At 43.9% G+C, this 17,521-nt stretch overlaps 2 protein-coding genes across 3 annotated transcripts in view; one reads left to right on the forward strand and one right to left on the reverse strand.

The window, feature by feature from the left end:
* The window catches only part of ranbp10 (RAN binding protein 10), a 57,264-nt gene extending 41,221 nt beyond the window's left edge, over window positions 1-16,043 (reverse strand). The window contains exons 1-4 of the mRNA XM_007889523.2: window positions 15,880-16,043; window positions 15,122-15,322; window positions 14,290-14,401; window positions 14,132-14,184 (exon numbers count right to left, since the gene is read on the reverse strand). Of these exons, the coding sequence (XP_007887714.1) occupies window positions 14,132-14,184; window positions 14,290-14,401; window positions 15,122-15,314 (358 nt within the window). The 5' untranslated portion in view covers window positions 15,315-15,322; window positions 15,880-16,043. The remainder of the gene's footprint in view (window positions 1-14,131; window positions 14,185-14,289; window positions 14,402-15,121; window positions 15,323-15,879) is intronic.
* Window positions 16,044-16,450: 407 nt separating this feature from the next.
* Window positions 16,451-17,521, forward strand: part of tsnaxip1 (translin-associated factor X interacting protein 1) — a 29,051-nt gene continuing 27,980 nt past the window's right edge. For both annotated transcript variants that reach the window (XM_007889524.2, XM_042340533.1), the window contains exon 1: window positions 16,451-16,702. In XM_007889524.2, the coding sequence (XP_007887715.1) occupies window positions 16,665-16,702 (38 nt within the window). In that variant the 5' untranslated portion in view covers window positions 16,451-16,664. The remainder of the gene's footprint in view (window positions 16,703-17,521) is intronic.

Genomic DNA, 17,521 nt, shown 5'->3' on the forward strand with positions numbered 1-17,521 from the left:
GTTTAAAATCATGAAAGCAAATTACAGAATACATAGATACAAATAAATCTTTTACACACAAAATAAAGTTTATGACAAGGTTCCTGCACAACAGTAGAAATACTTATGTTTGTACGTTTGTCTCAATGCTAGCAGCTATCAATATAGCTATCTCAAACCTGAGGTGCGAGTGCAGGCTAGTTGCACAGGCAAGAGTTCCTACAAGACTTGAGGCTGGAATCATTGTAGAGCCGTCAATTCAGGTCCACAGTACAATTCTAAACAATCTGCTGTGTGGACACAGACATCATACACTTCCAATATTACAAGACAAAATCATTTTCCAATTTTTTGGACACTGAAAAGATATGGTTCTGATAAGAACATTACTCTAATGTGCAACTTGTACTTACATTATATATATATTATATATAAATACACACACACACTTGTACCTGTATCAATGAAATGCATAAGCTCTCCTGGAGAAATGCATCCCGCTTACCTAATTTCAGAGAATTATGAGGCCAGGTTGACCAGAGCCAAGCCTTGGGGATCTCAAAGTGTGGGTTGGGGGTACTGAAGGAAATCAACAAGCGGTGGTGTTGTTTGTGTGTGTGTGTGGGGTGAGGGGTTAAAATTGAAAAAAGCTCTCCAGGAATCGGAGACACAAGCAAAATTCTGTGTTAGAAAACTGTCCACTGAAATAGTCTTGGTTTGTCATTTCTTTTACTCATTGGGTTCAATTTTGATTTGTGGAGCTTGTATTTCAAGAGAAATCATAAGAGCATTGCAATTTAAAAATCGTTTAAGAATACTCAGGCAGAGAACACAGCACAAAAGTCACAGAAATTACAGCACAGTCGAGGAGGCTATTCACGCATATCCTGATGTCAGCTCCTTCTCTGGAGCTAACTGCTCCATCTCAATTTATACAATCAATAACAATCAGGAACCTATTCACAGTATCTGATAAGGTTCTAAGGTTTGGGTAAAGTATTACTGAAGAGGCAAGCTACTGTTTTTTTCTGGCTTGATCTTCATCTCCTCCATGCAGTGGAAGCACTGCAATACCGCACAAGTGGACCAAGCAAGTCACTATTTCATCTCCCCTTCCAAAAGGCAATTACGACTGGTAGACAGACTACGCAGGAAGATTGTAAATCCTTTCCAGTTCCAACAGTGCACAAATGCGCATGTAAACCTACATTAATTAAAAAAGACGAGCATTTTTCTGCTTTGTGACTGGTGCCCTGCAGCCTCATGAATGTTGGCGCTTGTGGTGTCACAATGTGCCTCTTCCTGTAGCAAACATTGATTGGTTAATGTTACTGGTGAAATGACCCACACATTTATTCACATATTAATACAAAGGCCTGTGTGTTTTGGTCCATACTATCCATCGTGTGCTCAGAAAAAAGGCTCGACAGAAACAGTCACTGTTGTTCTCAGTTATTTGCACACTCTTTACAAAGCAAGAACAATATCTTTACAAAATAACATTGATTCACAAAGATTCTACACTTCTTGCAAGTGTCAGGTGTTGGTAAGAGACTCGCAAGAAATATAAAATGTCATTTGAGGAACAATACATTTTGTGCTTTTAGCACATTCTGTACTTTAAGAAGTGACTGTTAATATACTAGGGCATACAGTCACCGACAAACAAAACTGAGCATTGTAGAAGACCTTATACCAAAATAAAGTTTCAAAAGATGGTGTTTTATGGCAAAAATATATCACATAACCTAATGAACTTAAATATGGGCTTCATGATTTTTTCCAACTAACTCAATGGATCCATCTCAATTATTAGAACATTTCCAATTTCTTGCAAGACAAACTGTGGGTCAGACATTGTGCAAGTAGTTTTAGCCAAGAGTTGAAACACCATCAATGACAAACATTCCTAGATCCAAAGATAATAACTATAAGATTGTGTTAAAGCCACTAGTCCGACCAAACAAGCCTGCTGCTATGGACATTTGCCCAAAAAGCAGGGTTATTGGATTGGATCCAGCGGCTCACATTAGTGTAATAATAATAATCCTTGCATTTGATATAGCGCTTTTCACGTCGGGAGGACGTCCCAAAGCGATTCACAGAACACACTGTAAAGTGAATTGACTATATATTTGTGAGCGAATGCGGCAGCCAATTGCGCACAGCAATGTCCCACAAACAGTCGTAGATTGAAAATGACCAATTTTATTGTTGTTTTTGGTTTTGGAGGGATTATTATTAGGCTCTGTGTGGAGTAAGGAAACTTGCCCAAGGTTTCGCCCTGACCTGGAATTGAACTCAGGTCTCTCGCTTGCAAAGCGAGTGCTCTAACCACTGAGCTACAGGACTCCTGGCGGTATATCCTGGCGGTAATTATGTACAATGGTCAGATATACAGCTGGGGTCACAGAAGCTGCAATTAATCCAATCCGAAGGTACAACTGTTCCAAGTAATCGCAGCTGTACGTAATGCTACTAGAGTAATTTGCTCCAACTTTCGCAGGGTGGGAACCCATCATCATTCACTTAGAGAATAACCATAACACTCTCAGAAACAAAGTGAGACTGAGCTCTCCGAGGCAGGTGATACGAGCAAAGGAGACCAGATATGTGACCAAGGAACAATTCATCTAAACTGGTTGATGTCTGTGAAGTGACCAAAGAGCTCCTCCTCCTTATCTGTTACATAGGGTGTTATGGAGTAAACTGTAGAGCTACACTAACTTTATGGATTTCAGGAACCCTTTCAGTTTTTTCCTAAACCTTGGCAATGTTCCACCCTGAAGAACTTGATACAGCACAGCTCACCCAACTCTGTTCATGGTGGCCAACATCCACGCTTACCTACACAGTCCATGCAGCAAAAAAAAAACTCCCACAAAATCAGGCTTAAATTCACCTCAAATAACAAAATGCATGAAATAGTTTCAATGATAATAAAACAATAATACCGATGCTTTATCACATCATCAAGACGTCCCATAGTTCTTCAAAACATATACTTTAAAGAGTGCATTTTGTGGGAAATTCTGGTACCTTCTCCCCAAATCTTTCAGAGAGGAAGCAAGTGGCACAGCAAGGTGTCCAACCTGCTTTGCAACAGCAATTGTTCTGCTTTTTTTTAATATGAAATATGAAATATACAGTCAATACACTTCCTACAATAAAATCCTGTGAAGTGCTTTGAGACACCTTGATGACTTGATAATGTGCTATGTGAAATGCATGGATTATCTTTTTAATAAAGTGGACACTGCTGTGTGCAATTGGCTGCTGAGTTTCGCCCGCAAAATCGTCAATCCATTTTGCAATATATTCTGAAGCACTTTGATACATCTCAATACGTGATAAGGCATTATAATAATAATCCTTGCATTTGATATATCTCAAAGTGATATGTCTCACTAGATGTCTCAAAGCGCTTCACAGAATATGCTGTAAAGTGAATTGACCGTATATTTGTGGACATTATATCAATGCAAGGATTATTATTAAATCAGCAGCATGTAAATGAAGCCAGGAATCCCAAGCAAGCTTCAATAGAATGGAGAACGTAGAACCCGGTAAGACAGAGCCCCGAGAAGGTTTATAACACACCCGCGGTCACTTGATACAAAGTTGTACAATACTCTCATTGTGTTTGTGTGTGTTTTGTTTGGGGTGGAAAGAGAAGAAAATAGGGGGAAAGATTTAATTAAAACCATGCAGCTCTGCTCTGGTTATTTAATGGTGGTCATGGTGACATAAACAAATGCAAATTGGTCTGACAGACTTGTCTCGGAGAAACAAAGTTCGCAGTGCTGTCAGCCTGCGATTCCGGAGACACTAAGAGTGCTGACATTGCAACAGTGCTCACTCCTCTACACTCAAGTTTACATCCATGCCGGGGTTGGTTTTGTCAACAGGTTTGCAGGTTTTGTGACCAGCACCTTTGGACACCCTCCCAGCGTGAAAGGCGCTATACAAATATAATTTGTTGTTGTTGTTGCGCTAACCGTGATCACTGCAATGTGATGTGATGATGTCCTCTGCAGCTGATCATGGTTTTTGTAGTACCAAACCAGATCCTGTAGATGAAGTTAAATAGTATGTAATGTTTCAAAGTCACTGACTCTCCCTCTCAAATTCCTGGAGACGTTCCCCTCACAACAGCTTCATCTGGCCACGTGAGATGAGCAGCTCCCACCATCAGAAAGCTAGCGTTCAGAGAGCTGCTGACTCCACAGGAGTGAATGAGTGTTAAATATAACCCTAGCAGATTACATACAAACTGAGTCGGCATACACTCTGGGATGAAACGCATTGCAGGCTTCAGATGGTGTTCACAGCCATTTGACCTTCGTTCTTGTACATTTAGGCAGTCATTTGAACCTATGTCGAGTTTCTCATCAAGCACACTGCAACCCAAGTATTATTCTACACATCGAGATTGTAGTACAAGGGACCAGGCACACACTAAATGTACCAGAGATGAACAATTGTTCTAAACCTTACAAAAAATAAAATGTGACATGCGTGAAGCTTTCTACAATTTCTGAGTTAAGGAACAAGAAGCTGTCCTTCCCTCTTGAAACATTTGTTGAGCTGATCCAGTTCTATCAGTCAGTTGCAATTATTCCCTTTTCAAAGATCCACCGACTCAGATAAGAAAATATACAGCCAGACTTTGCATGGGTCTATAAATTCTCAATTGAATGTTACACAGTATGTGCATAAACAGACTGATTTAATTAATTAGGAGAGTAGGCAAGCCAGTTCTCGGCCTATACTAGCTTGTGGTTCCTCGTGCAATGTTCTTGCTGTGTATAACCTGCATGAAAACATTTAACTGAATCTGAAGCCTAGGGACTCAAACACAGCTGGAGCCAGGCTGCTAGACTGTGGAGGTGTGAACAGAGTGAGGTAATTGGAAAACACTTTTATATCCCAGGTCCACAATCTACAATCTGGCTTTATAGTCCTCAGTAATAACACATCAGCTGAGAAGTGCCAATATAGCAATCAGATAGCATTATCTATGAAAAGATTAATGTTTACAGCGCAACCAATGGAGCACAAGTCGATTTGGGTTTAATTTTATTGTTCAAGGAGAAAAGGGACAGATTTTGAGTGGAACCATACCAGGTTCCCATTACATGATCAGCACCCTATGCCATGTGGTTTATGTCCTGAATGCTTTTGCAATCAATTGTCTTTGAAAGAGCCCTTTTAAAATTGAGCCAGGTTTTTGTGGCAGGAATGGTGCACTACTGAACTGAAGAATTTTTGATAAATAGGGAGGCTGGGGGTGGTTGGGGGTGGAAGAGGAGGAACAAAGATATCAGCTTTCACTCCCAAACTACACTGACTGGAGGGAAGGGAAGCTAATCAAAATGTCTCTTCCTACATCAGTCAAAAATGTCTCTACCTGACAGACTGAAGGAATAGAAAGCGATGGCATCCATTCCTTTCTTCACTCAGTGTTATTTTCGGTCCGAAACACTGATTGTCCAGCGCCTTGGGATCATCCTCCCGACGTGAAAGGTGCAATACAAATGTAATTTTGTTGTTGTTGTTTCGCTTCAATGTTCACATTTTGTTCTATGTTAAACCATTTATTTGACTTAGCTGTGTTATTTTCCAGGAGTTTAAACAAAACACATGACGATGGCAAGTTCAGGCGACTACAATCAAAATTTACACGCATGTCCATCATTCCACCAGCACCAGCCAACCCATTACTCAATGTCAACTTTGGGAACAACTGCTTCATTAATCAGAAACACGGTGCCAGTGGTACAGAGCTTGCCTCCAACCAGAGGAAGAAGGATTCAAGTGCTAAGGGCTGCCTGACATTACATTCCACCCACGTCAGTCAGCTGATTGGTGTCTTTTTAGTCAGAACATACTGGCACGTACAAGCTTCCAGCAAAGTTCACAGCCCACACATTACCCCATCTCCTCTCTCGCGCGCACACGCGCACGCACAAACCTCAAGCATCACAAAACATTCACTGTTAAATTGATCCTGGAGTTCCACACGACTTGAGGGTCAGTTCACTTCTACTCTTTCACTCCCCAGATGAACCACCTTCCTCTTTTCTTTCCTTGTCCAAGCATTACGTATATTCTTTGTATATTCTTTGTACAAATATGCGCAGTGCTAAATATCTCACTTTGTATTATTCCTCTTGGTCTATATTTATATATATATATACATAAAAAAGACCCACATAGCATCTTGTTGCAGGTAATGGGAGTGGCTGTGGGATGCAGAATGGTATAAAGATGCCAGTGTCCAGTGAATGAATTCACAATATCAGGATTAAGTGACGCTCAGACTGAAAAATACACTGAAACAAACCCCCCCCAATTTAATACAGAGCTGCAAGCTTGGAATAGAAAACATCACTCCCGCTATTAATATCATGAGCCTGTTATAGATAGTGCAGTGGACTTGTGTTACTGTCACCTAACAAAATCCGAAGCAATATTTTAGCAGGATCTTCACTACAACTTTGCTTAGAAATGCTAAGGCCAGTGACCACATGCTATACAGATCTTATATGACTTTCCAGTACCTTGGACATCCTCCCGATGTGAAAGGCGTTATACAAATGTAATTTTGTATTGTATCTTCCCCCAATTACATACATCGTGGCGAAAAGTATGGTACCTGGGAATACAGGCCAGGAAGCTTTCAGCTCCGACTCTGAATCTGTGTGGAGTTTGGTCCAAGCTAGCACCCATACATCAGAGTTTGGACATTACAGGTTAGGTTAAGTGGGGTGTTAGGGAATGGTAAGTCCAGATATGGCCAGTGTTCCTGCTCTTGCTGTCCAGCTGTAAGAGCTCAAAGGTTCAGTGAGGACAGAAATCAGACTCAGATGTAAATTTTGTGCGCTTCCTCATTCCGCCCTCTCTCCCCACCCACACACGTCATAAATACACACACACACACACAACAATCCCTCATTATGAACTGCCTCTTCAGTAAGGTATCCGCCATCCTTTTATTGCACCCAATACAAGTAACCCCCTTAAAAAAAGCCACACTCATTAATGTACCAACTGCACACCCTACAAATCTCAGAATCTCCTCCTCCCCGCATCCTATCAACTCAGCAAATCCCTCTCCACCCCCAAAAAATCCCCATCCAATGTAAAATTCAATAATTAAGATTTTCTGACCAGAACACTCAGAAAGCTGTAACCATAAACTGCAGTTATGTTTCAGCACTGAGTATTTTAACACTGAGCCTGTATTTATGCCTCGCTGTTGGAAGCCAAATTAAATCTAAAACTGCACTTATTGCTCTGAACAATGGACAGAGCTAACTACACACTTTAACCCTTCAAGGACCGCTCCAGGGTTCCAGCCACAGCGTGCAACGCGCTTTGACAGGAACAAAGCTAGATCAGTCTCTTTCACTCACTTGCATTCAGCGGCCAGAATTCACACATAAGTTTGTGGATGATGTACTGCAGAAACTTCAGCTGTATTTTAAGTATTCCTAGAGAAAAACAGTCATCGGGGAGTTAAATGTGATAAATTCACATTCAATAGTACATTGAATTAGAATTTACAGAAATGTACCAGCCCTGGCCAATACTCAGTAGTGCCAGCTAAATAGCGATGTCTACGAACAGATCTCTTTATTCCAAACATGCAACCCTAATTCTGCACCAGACTTTGTCTGTTTAAAAACACATTATTCAAAGTTCTCAACTGCTCGTTAATCAATTAAATGAAGCTTGTCGATGGCTCAGAAATATTCAAATATTCTGGACGTTTGGGAGGACTTGCCCCAAGCACTCCACTGCGCAACAAGTCCAGACAAGTGAAGCGACTGCCTCTGTTGACTCAGCAGGTTCTGGCTTTGTCTCCGAATCCTGCACCACTTCAGTCACAGCTCAAACAATGAATAGGCCAAGGACCACCTTCACAAACTGCCGCTCGGACACAATCAATCTGCATGCTCAGTGCCTTTTAGGTTACCAAAGGGCTACAGAAAGCAATGGGGGGGAATAATGTCTTGTGAAAAATGACTCTCTGACAATCTCTGAACATCTTATAGAAAAAAAGCATAATACATAAAGTGGTAGGGGAGGGAAAAGCACTGAAACAAACAATTTCCAAAATATACAAATTAAATGAATATTTTCTTTATTAACAATCCTTCCAATCTGAATGTCTTTAGAAACTCCTCTCCCTTCACCCTCGAAACGGCAGTCATTCCCGAACCTCCATTTTGTTTTTGCAGGTCGGGGAAGCTGAGCTGCTGAGTTCTGGGAATTGGAATCCTGCATCCGAACTGAATCCGAAGTAGCATAGAAGAAACAACTACCATTTTGACTACTTACACCACCTGTTCGTTCATGTCAATGAAAGTGCTCTGGATTGGAGTTTTCACCTGCTTAATGCACTTAGGTAATGGGATCAATGACAATGGGGAGACTGCGATCTACAGGCTACAGTAGACTGGGAAACTTCAATAACATGAAAGGTTTTATCCTCCAGCATAAGATCTTCCTCGGTTGAGAAGGACTGGAAAGTGAATAAGTGAAACCTCACTCCTTGGTTGACTGACAAATGATTAAACTAGCTGCAAAACAAAATCCTGAGAGACCGAGTGGTGGGTTATCATGCTGCCCTTTCGCCTCTGGATCCTAGATTTCAACTTAGTACAAATGATGGGAATGAAGTCTCCGTTCTCTGCCACGTGGAAGGATCCTATATTAAACCCCTGCTTGCCAGACACACAGCATCAGAGCAGGTATGTACACAGAGTATATGGTTGAGATGTTAACTATTTTATCATATAGCAGCGCGCAGAGCAGCGCTCTGAGATGCCGTCCGGCGTGGAAGGCGCTATATAAATCCAAGTTGTTGTCGCATATGTATATGAAGTTAACTATTTAACTTGACGTGAGACGTGAGAGCAGTTGTGCAGCCTTTGCAGGTGACAACCTTCCTCAGCTAGTAGCACTTTCGTCTCTCAGGCAGCAAGCTCTCTCGCCTCCAAGTCAGAAGGTTGTGAATTCAGTAGGTTACGGCCTGCTTTACGTGCCCCTCCTCGCCTACTGCACCAATGGCAGGCGGGCCTTCAGTCATCCTGCCCCAACTTCTGTAACTTCAACCACATTCCCTCCGCCTTGTCCCCTCTCTTGCCTCCTTCAAGACCAATCTCTCAAGACCCTCCTCTTCAACCGTGCCTACTGCCTTCCACTTTCCCCGATCCCCAGCTCACATCTGAAACACTGATTGTCCAGTGCCTTAGAATGCCCTCCCAACATGTAAGAGCCATACAAATGTAATGTTGTTGTTGCTGGGGGAATGCAGCATTGTAAAAGGCACCTCCTTCATTTAAGACACTGAACTGGGGTTCTATCTGACTCTTCAGATGGGTGATAAAAAGATTTCATGGTATTTAATCTCCAGATTTAAATAAAAACTTTTTAATCTCTATTGCAAGGCTGTTTGTGGGACTTTGCTGTGCACATATCAGCAGTCGTGATTGCCTTCAAATGTACACTTTACAGAAACCTCTGAAGCACTTTATGATGTTGACATAATAAAGTGCAATATCAAATGCATAGAATATTATTGTCTTCCCAACCAGTAAAAAGTCAAGCGGAATCATTAGGATAAAAAATTACTGCTCCTTTTCGGTCTTGATATTGCGCTACAGCAAACAATACAATAAAATAACAGACGAATACAAGGACAGAGTGGACTGCTTTTCCAAAATTACTAATCCAACTCATGGGTCATAGGAGAGGAAAAGGAAGCAAAAAGAAACTTTACGCTTAACAATCTTATGATTCCCTGTGCCAAATCGCCCACCCCAGCATTTTGCAGTCCAAGATAAATTAACATCCATTCATCACATTCCATCAGCTATGATCAAATAGAACGGCGGAACAGACACAAGGGGCTGAATGGCCTACCACTGTTCCTATGTACCCTGGTGAAAGTACGAGTATGGGACATGAAGGCAGTGGGAAAGAGCTAACTATACAAATAGAAAAGTGGTTATATAAAGAGAGAGTAACTGATTTTGTAGAAGAGTGCAGTATTGAAATGAAAGCAAAGGTCAATGACCAGCTCAGTGTCCCTGATAAGATCACAACATAAACCCATTCCAATAATGTGCACACAACCCGCAAGTGTGATTGTTTGGGAGTGCGGTTACGAAGACATTGTAATTCTCCAGTAATGCTGTTATGAACACACTATTTCAGATCTAAAAATGTTATGGATACCACATTTTAAAAGGTCCATGATAAACGAATGGTCCTGCTTCCGGCTTATCAGATGGCCGTTGATATCCTTCCAACTCGGATGGCCTGGCTTCCTAGGTAAAAAGCCAGACAATGAGCCACAACTGCTCGTGATCACTTATATTTCCAGGAACTGCGTGTCAAGAGGAGACTCACACTCTAAGACAACATGTGCTCTATCTAGGAAGGTGCTTAATAAAGTCATTCTGCATAATAACCCATCAACTGTTGTGATGCAATCCCAAATGAAGAAAGGAGTAATTAGCCTCGTTAAATAATCCAACTCTCTCATTGATAAATCACATTGTAAAAAAATCTAGTCCTGATGCTGTTGTTATACAATATAGTTATTTTCAACATTATTGTTGCAAATAACTATATAGCAACTCACATTTAATAAATTATGTTTCATACTATTTCATATTTTGTGCATGTATACCATATATACCACCAACTAACACATTTTAAAATACTGCAATTCCATTACCTTTGACCTATTTTGCAATTTGATGTTCAGTCGTATGATGGACAATTGTGACGCAAGATTATTTAAAAAAAAGGTTATTCAACTTTTAGAACACAATACCTAACCTTCAAAATGTCACAATATTGTACTTCTGACAACATGTTATTTTGTACAAGGAGCTGCAATAAAAACAGAACCATTTGTGTTATTAATGATCTGAAATGTTCCACTTAATAATAATCCTTGCATTTGATGTAGCGCTTTTCACGTCTTCAAGACGTCTCAGATGTAGGCATATTAAAATTGCATACTTAATATGCAACGGACTCGTATGGTTTCTACTCTATTTTCCAGGGCTCTCTTACTTGCTCAGTGGAAGCAAGTTGTGACACCGAGACAGACCAGGAAGGTTCCATGTTTGATCTTTACTGCAGATTTAAGATGCTCAGCCAGGCACTAGAATTGGCCTCAGTGATTCCATCCCAGGAAGAGAAAACAATTTCTCACATTTCTCTCTTGATCGCTATCAAGCCACTACTGCTCCGCCTTATGTGCGATTAAGGTGAGATTCGGAACAGCTCCAATGTCCACTGGCTGGTAGGTTTAAGACTCATTTATCAGACAGGAGACACCGGGGGACTTCAGGCATCCATGGAATTTAAATCTAGGGATTATTCCATGCAATCAAATAAGCAGGCAAGAAAGAGAATACAACTGGAAACAAAGAGCTCAACACAGAAATGTCATTACAAAATGTAATTTCAAAGTTAGCGAAAGCCTCAATCTATGTTGGTAGAGGCAGAGATAGTAAAGTATTTGGCAGACATTTTAATGAAAACTCATCACCTAGTTCTGTGTGCATTTAAGAGAGAAATAAAACTCGGGTAGTATTCTTTGGTTCCCTTCTCATTGAAAAAGTGTAGTTAAAGCTACAACTTCTTAGTGTGCAATCAGCCCGTAAAGAAAGGCTCCAAGAGCATATCTACCAACGTTTCTCCCTTTTAAAGAAATGGTTTACCAACGACTCATGGATTTGGAACTGTGCCCACCAAAACTCGTCTTTAAATACCTACTCTAAGAAAAAAAATCAACCCAAATACAAATGATATACCACAAGAAGCCCTTTACGTAGCATTTGTGTTCACTCCCAACACATCCCCAGTGTTAAATTGATAAGAGAAAGGAGTTCAGAAGATTTTCCTTTATATAAATGATGGGTGGGGGAGGGGATGAAAATGACCTCCTCACACAAATCTAAAGTGCTAGCTAAAGAGCACTGCAGACAGGAGTCAGATCCCAGAGGTCTCCCACTCTGGGAAGCGGTATCAGTGTGTAAAAAAGAAAGCCCATCTTTTTTTTGAAAAAAAGCAATTCTGTGCACTGCCACCAACATTATCGGTGAGTAATTGTGAATAATTCAACAGAAAATGCCTTGGATGGATTTTTTTTTGGGTGGGGGCATTTTTAAAAAAAAAACTTGGGTCTCAGAGCGTTGATATACCATGTTACAAAGTCCGGATCTGTGCTATTTTTTTTTCTTTTTTTCTTAAAAAAAATAACACCCGGTGGCTGGACTGAACCAGGCTTTCTCGAGCTCTGTGTGTGTGTGTGTGAATGTGTGTGAGTGAGTGTGTGAGTGAGTGTGTCTCAGGTGTGTGTGTGTGTGTAAGTGAGTGTGTCTCAGGTGTGTGTGTGAGTGGTGTGTGTGAGTGAGTGTGTCTCAGGTGTGTGTGTGTGAGTGGTGTGTGTGAGTGAGTGAGTCTCAGGTGTGTGAGTGTGTGTGTCTCAGGTGTGTGTGTGAGTGGTGTGTGAGTGAGTGTGTCTCAGGTGTGTGTGTGGGTGATGTGTGAGTGAGTGTGTCTCAGGTGTGTGTGAGTGAGTGAGTGAGTCTCAGGTGTGTGAGTGTGTGAGTGGTGTGTGTGAGTGTGTCTCAGGTGTGTAAGTGCGTGTGTGAGTGTCTCAGGTGTGTGAGTGTGTGTGTGTGTGAGTGAGTGTGTCTCAGGTGTGTGAGTGTGTGTCTCAGGTGTGTGTCTCAGGTGTGTGAGGGTGTGTGTGTCTCAGGTGTGTGTGTGTGAGGGTGTGTGTGTGTGTGAGTGAGTGTGTCTCAGGTGTGTGTGAGTGTGTCTCAGGTGTGTGTGTGAGTGTGTGTGAGTGTATGTGTCTCAGGTGTGTGTATGAGGGTGTGTGTGTGTGTCTCGGGTGTGTGTGTGAGTGTGTGTGAGTGTGTCTCAGGTGTGTGTGTGTGAGTGTCTCAGGTGTGTGTGTGTGAGTGTGAGTGTGTCTCAGGTGTGTATGTGTGTGTGTGAGTGTGTGTGTCTCTGGTTGAGTGTGTGTGTGTCTCTGGTGTGAGTGTGTGTGTGTCTCTGGTGTGTGTGTGAGTGAGTGTGTGTTTCTGGTGTGAGTGTGTGTGTGTCTCAGGTGTGTGTGTGAGTGTGTGTGTGTGTCTCAGGTGAGTGTATGTGTCTCAGGTGTGAGTGTGTGTGTGTCTCAGGTGTGTGAGTGTGTCTCAGGTGTGTGTGTGAGTGTGTCTCAGGTGTGTGTGTGAGTGTGTCTCAGGTGTGTGTGTGTGAGTGTGTCTCAGGTGTGTGAGTGTGTCTCAGGTGTGTGAGTGTGTCTCAGGTGTGTGTGTGAGTGTGTCTCAGGTGTGTGTGTGAGTGTGTCTCAGGTGTGTGTGTGAGTGTGTGTGTCTCAGGTGTGTGTGTGTGAGTGTGTGTGTGTCTCAGGTGTGTGTGTGTGTCTCAGGTGTGTGTGTGTGAGTGTGTCTCAGGTGTGTGAGTGTGTCTCAGGTGAGTGTGTGTGAGTGAGTGTGTCAGTCTCCGGGAGCTTTTATTTTGCTGCAGAGCCTGAAATCCAACTCCCTGTAAGTGCACGCAGTGGTCACGTGACCGTATGCTAATGATGTCAACAAATGTACTCGGCGCGGGCACGTGACCAGGGCCCCATCTTAAAACAAGTGTCACCGGTCCTGGGAACTCGCCTGAGGATCCACCCGGACCACATCCCCCCCCCCCCCCGGACAGGCCGGGACACTGAGATCTCAATACAAAACGTGGGTGTGGGGGGGTGTGGGGTGTGGGGGGTGTGGTGGGGTATGTGTGGGGGTGTGTGTGTGTGGGGGTGTGTGGGGGTGGGGGTGTGTGGGGGTGGGGTGTGTGGGGTGTGTGTGGGGGTGGGGGTGTGTGTGGGTGTGTGTATCCGAGGCGTATTCGAGGCGTATTCGGATGCAATGGTACAAAATGAACAATACCGTTGTTTTGATGTTGTGCCCTTATAAAGAGTACGGTTTGACGCTCCGGGGATTTGAATCCTGCTCCTCAACTCTTTAAATCGACCCCCCCACCACCACCACCACCACCAACCCACCCACCCACACACACACACACGAAAAAAAAAGTGATAGCCCGATTGCGACTCACTCACCGGGCAGCCGGTTCATGTTGACACCTTGGGCAGACAGTCCGATCCCCATGTACCTGCGAATAATGGGAAGCCGTGATTATTAGGGAATTGTCCACCGCTTCGAAGAGTCACGTAATGCCACAGGCAAAAGCCTACCGACTTGGCAGCAGCGGACTTACCCATCTCTGCCTTTGCTGACAATCTTCACCTCGAAGTAATAAATGCCACAGGCTGCGGGGATCGGGTGCGTTGCACGAACCGATGCAGCATCTTTGTGATTTTTTCCGTGACCTGGTTTAACAATAACAGATAACAATAATACTCGGAAGTACACGGCGCGTTCTGTTGCGGTCTATTCATCATCGCTGGCTACCGAATTGCGCCAGTGTCGGGAGTCGAATGAGATCAGTGGGAGCCAAATAAATTAATATGTTTTTCGGAAGAGGGTGATTTATCTCAGCAAAACGCCTGTCAACACATTTATGTAATACATATGGAAGTGTCTGCATCGTGAATCGAATGACAATCAATGATACATTTTCTGACGGACAAAGCTCAGCCTGTTAACACAATTTTTTTNAAAAAAATGTAAGTTCCTACACAATATGGTAATGCCCTGCCACATCGAGACGATCTACATACATACATACATACACCTTGTTGCTCAGGATCGTTAGGTAATCGTTTCCAACAACCAGACCACAGCGCTAAACCTCTCGGGAAACGAAATTATTTGGAAAGAGGGCAATTTAGATGTTTAAAAATGATGGGGGTGGGGGTGGGGGTTGGGGGGGGTCGGAAAGAGAAATCGAAGAAAACTTAATTCAAACTGCCACATCCAGAAGGGATCAATTGGTGACGTCGATCAGTATTAAGATCATTACGTGTCACGGTGCCAATCACCGGGTCTATATAAACGGACAGAAAAACATCAAATAATCGCCTATTCACAACACAGGCGGACGTCAGCCTTTTTACCAGATTAAGCGCGATGATTCCACACATATTTACCTTTATAATGGACGCGGAGGTTGTTCTGTGACAGCCCGATATAGTTGTACTTGTCCTTCGGGCTCCACGATCTAGGCAGAGGCGTCTCATCTTCGTTCACGGCCGGGTAGAGCCGCTTTAATCGTTCGTTTAACTCTTTTTCTTGGTAATTCAGCGCGGAGTCCCCATGGTTTGAAGCTCCCAGTTCCGCCATCTTGGATCCTATTGTGTATATATCCCGGATAACGAACGTATTATACTGACAGGTCATTGGCTGGGGGCACGGGCTGCGCGCAAGGCCCGGCGGGGGATGTAGTCCAGCCGCGCGGCCCGAGCCCGGCTTTGATGGCAAAGCGCGACTACAATTCCCACAATGCGTCGCGCGCCCTCCGCCTCTCCTCCCCAGCGCAGGCGCCCAGGGGCCTTGAGCCGCCGGAGAAAAGCCGAGCGCGGGGGAGGGCGGGAGGGGGCAGCCTGGGAGTTGTAGTCCGTCGCAACTGTCAAATTCAAAGACGGTTAAAAACCGTACAGCGGGTAAAGCCCCGCCCGCGCTCACGTATTGCGCACGCGGTTTACCCACTCGGTAAAATGTTCAGGAGGCGAGGGGCGAGGCAGGCAGGCAGCTCCCTTCCTCCGGGAGAGTAAAAAAAAAGCGCGTCTCTTTCTCTCCGGCCCCTCCCCCCCCCGAATGGAAATGGCGAACTACAATTCCCACACTGCGCCGTGTGGTTCCCTGGTTCCCCCCCCACCACACACACACACACACACACGTCTCTCACCTCTCAAAAACACAACACGCTGCACAAACAGAACGTGGGTCTCTGTCGAGCTATCATTCGCGCACCGATGTGGTCGTCAAAATGTCCACGCCGGGACCGACCGAAACATCCGCGTCTCCGCCGCCTCTCCCCCGGGGGCCCCCGGGACTCACTCACCCTTTCCCGGTTACATAACTTGTCAGTCACCGCGCGTGCGGGTCACGCACGGCCGCCTGTTCACGGCGGTTGGACCTGCGACTAATTCGGGATCGAAATCCACCTTCCGAAACAACTGCTGTGAATTGGAAATGATGATTATGATTTGTTTCGTTTTTTGGAAAAAAAAATAAAGAACCGATGGGGTGTGAGGCTGCGTTCACTCGTTAATTCAAACGAGCGGTGAGCGCAGGCATTGCAGCGGCCGCCAAAGAGACTGGAGGGTCCTGACCAGAGTGCGGGCGGAGGGGGAGGTGGGGGGGGCCTTCAACCGTCACCATAGTAACGGTCAGTACACAACAACGCTTCAGAGAGTCAGAGAGAGAGAGAGAGAGAGAAATCCCCAGAGAGAAGAGAGATGGCCACATAGAGAGAGGTCCCCACACAGATAGACAGACAGAGAGAGAGAGAGAGAGAGAACGATCCGCAGAGAAAGATAGAAGGACACCCCCTCCCACACACACACACACACACGCGCGCGCGCGCGGACAGGGAAAGGCAGAGACACCAAATAGCTTTGGTCCAAGATCTGAGAGGGAGCAAATTTGGGGCATTAAAACCGGAGCCGAGGCCTTGGTAACTGCTCCAACATGTCGACGCCTAAAACCGGCTGCCTTGTTCTGGAAGGGTAAGGTTGTGACCCCATTTGTGACCAGGCTCGGGTGTCTGTCTCCCTGCTGTTTGCGCTGCTGGTGTGAAGTTCAGTTGTGGAGCCTAAATACCTTCAGGATCTGGACTGGGATCATTGACAAATTACATCTAAATTGTTATTTGCCATTGGTTCTGATCCTTACCATTTGTCGGTGCGAAACACGAGGTGATCAATCATTTGAAATGTACAGAACGAAGCACTACATTGCAAATATAGACACTACATTGTCTATTCTGTGAAGCGCTTTGGGACGTCCTCCCGACGTGAAAAGCGCTATATCAAATGCAAGGATTATTATTATTATTATTATAAATATGATTTTCCTTCTCTCGCCAACTTTCTTCCCTGTCCTCCCGAGAGGAGGGAAAAAAAAAGGATCAGAGAGGTACCTTTTACTGGTCTTTGGAATTACAACTCAGTGAGCGTTTGCTGTTCTCTGGGTACTTCCCACTGGCGGCTGTTCTTCATATATACGAATCTTAAATATGTCTGAAGGACTGTGACACTGCCAGTATTAACCCAACATGGGGGGGAGAAATGACTCCAGGGGTTTGGCGATTGGTAAGGGTTAGTTTTGAACGAGTAAAAAGCATGGAAGTAGAAATATGTTTAATCTATTGAGGCTGCTGGTTTGACACACTACGTGGGTGCACCCTGTCATGGAATCCACCACACCCATTTGTTCTCCTGTGGAAAAGTAATACATTGGCTTCCCCAAGTAATTAAACAAAAAAAATCCAGATTATATCTCCTGATTGATACTAATCCTTACATGTTGCTCTCAATGGAGGATAT

Source organism: Callorhinchus milii, unplaced genomic scaffold, assembly GCF_018977255.1.
Source record: "Callorhinchus milii isolate IMCB2004 unplaced genomic scaffold, IMCB_Cmil_1.0 Scaffold14, whole genome shotgun sequence".
Classification (NCBI taxonomy): Eukaryota; Metazoa; Chordata; class Chondrichthyes; order Chimaeriformes; family Callorhinchidae; genus Callorhinchus; species Callorhinchus milii.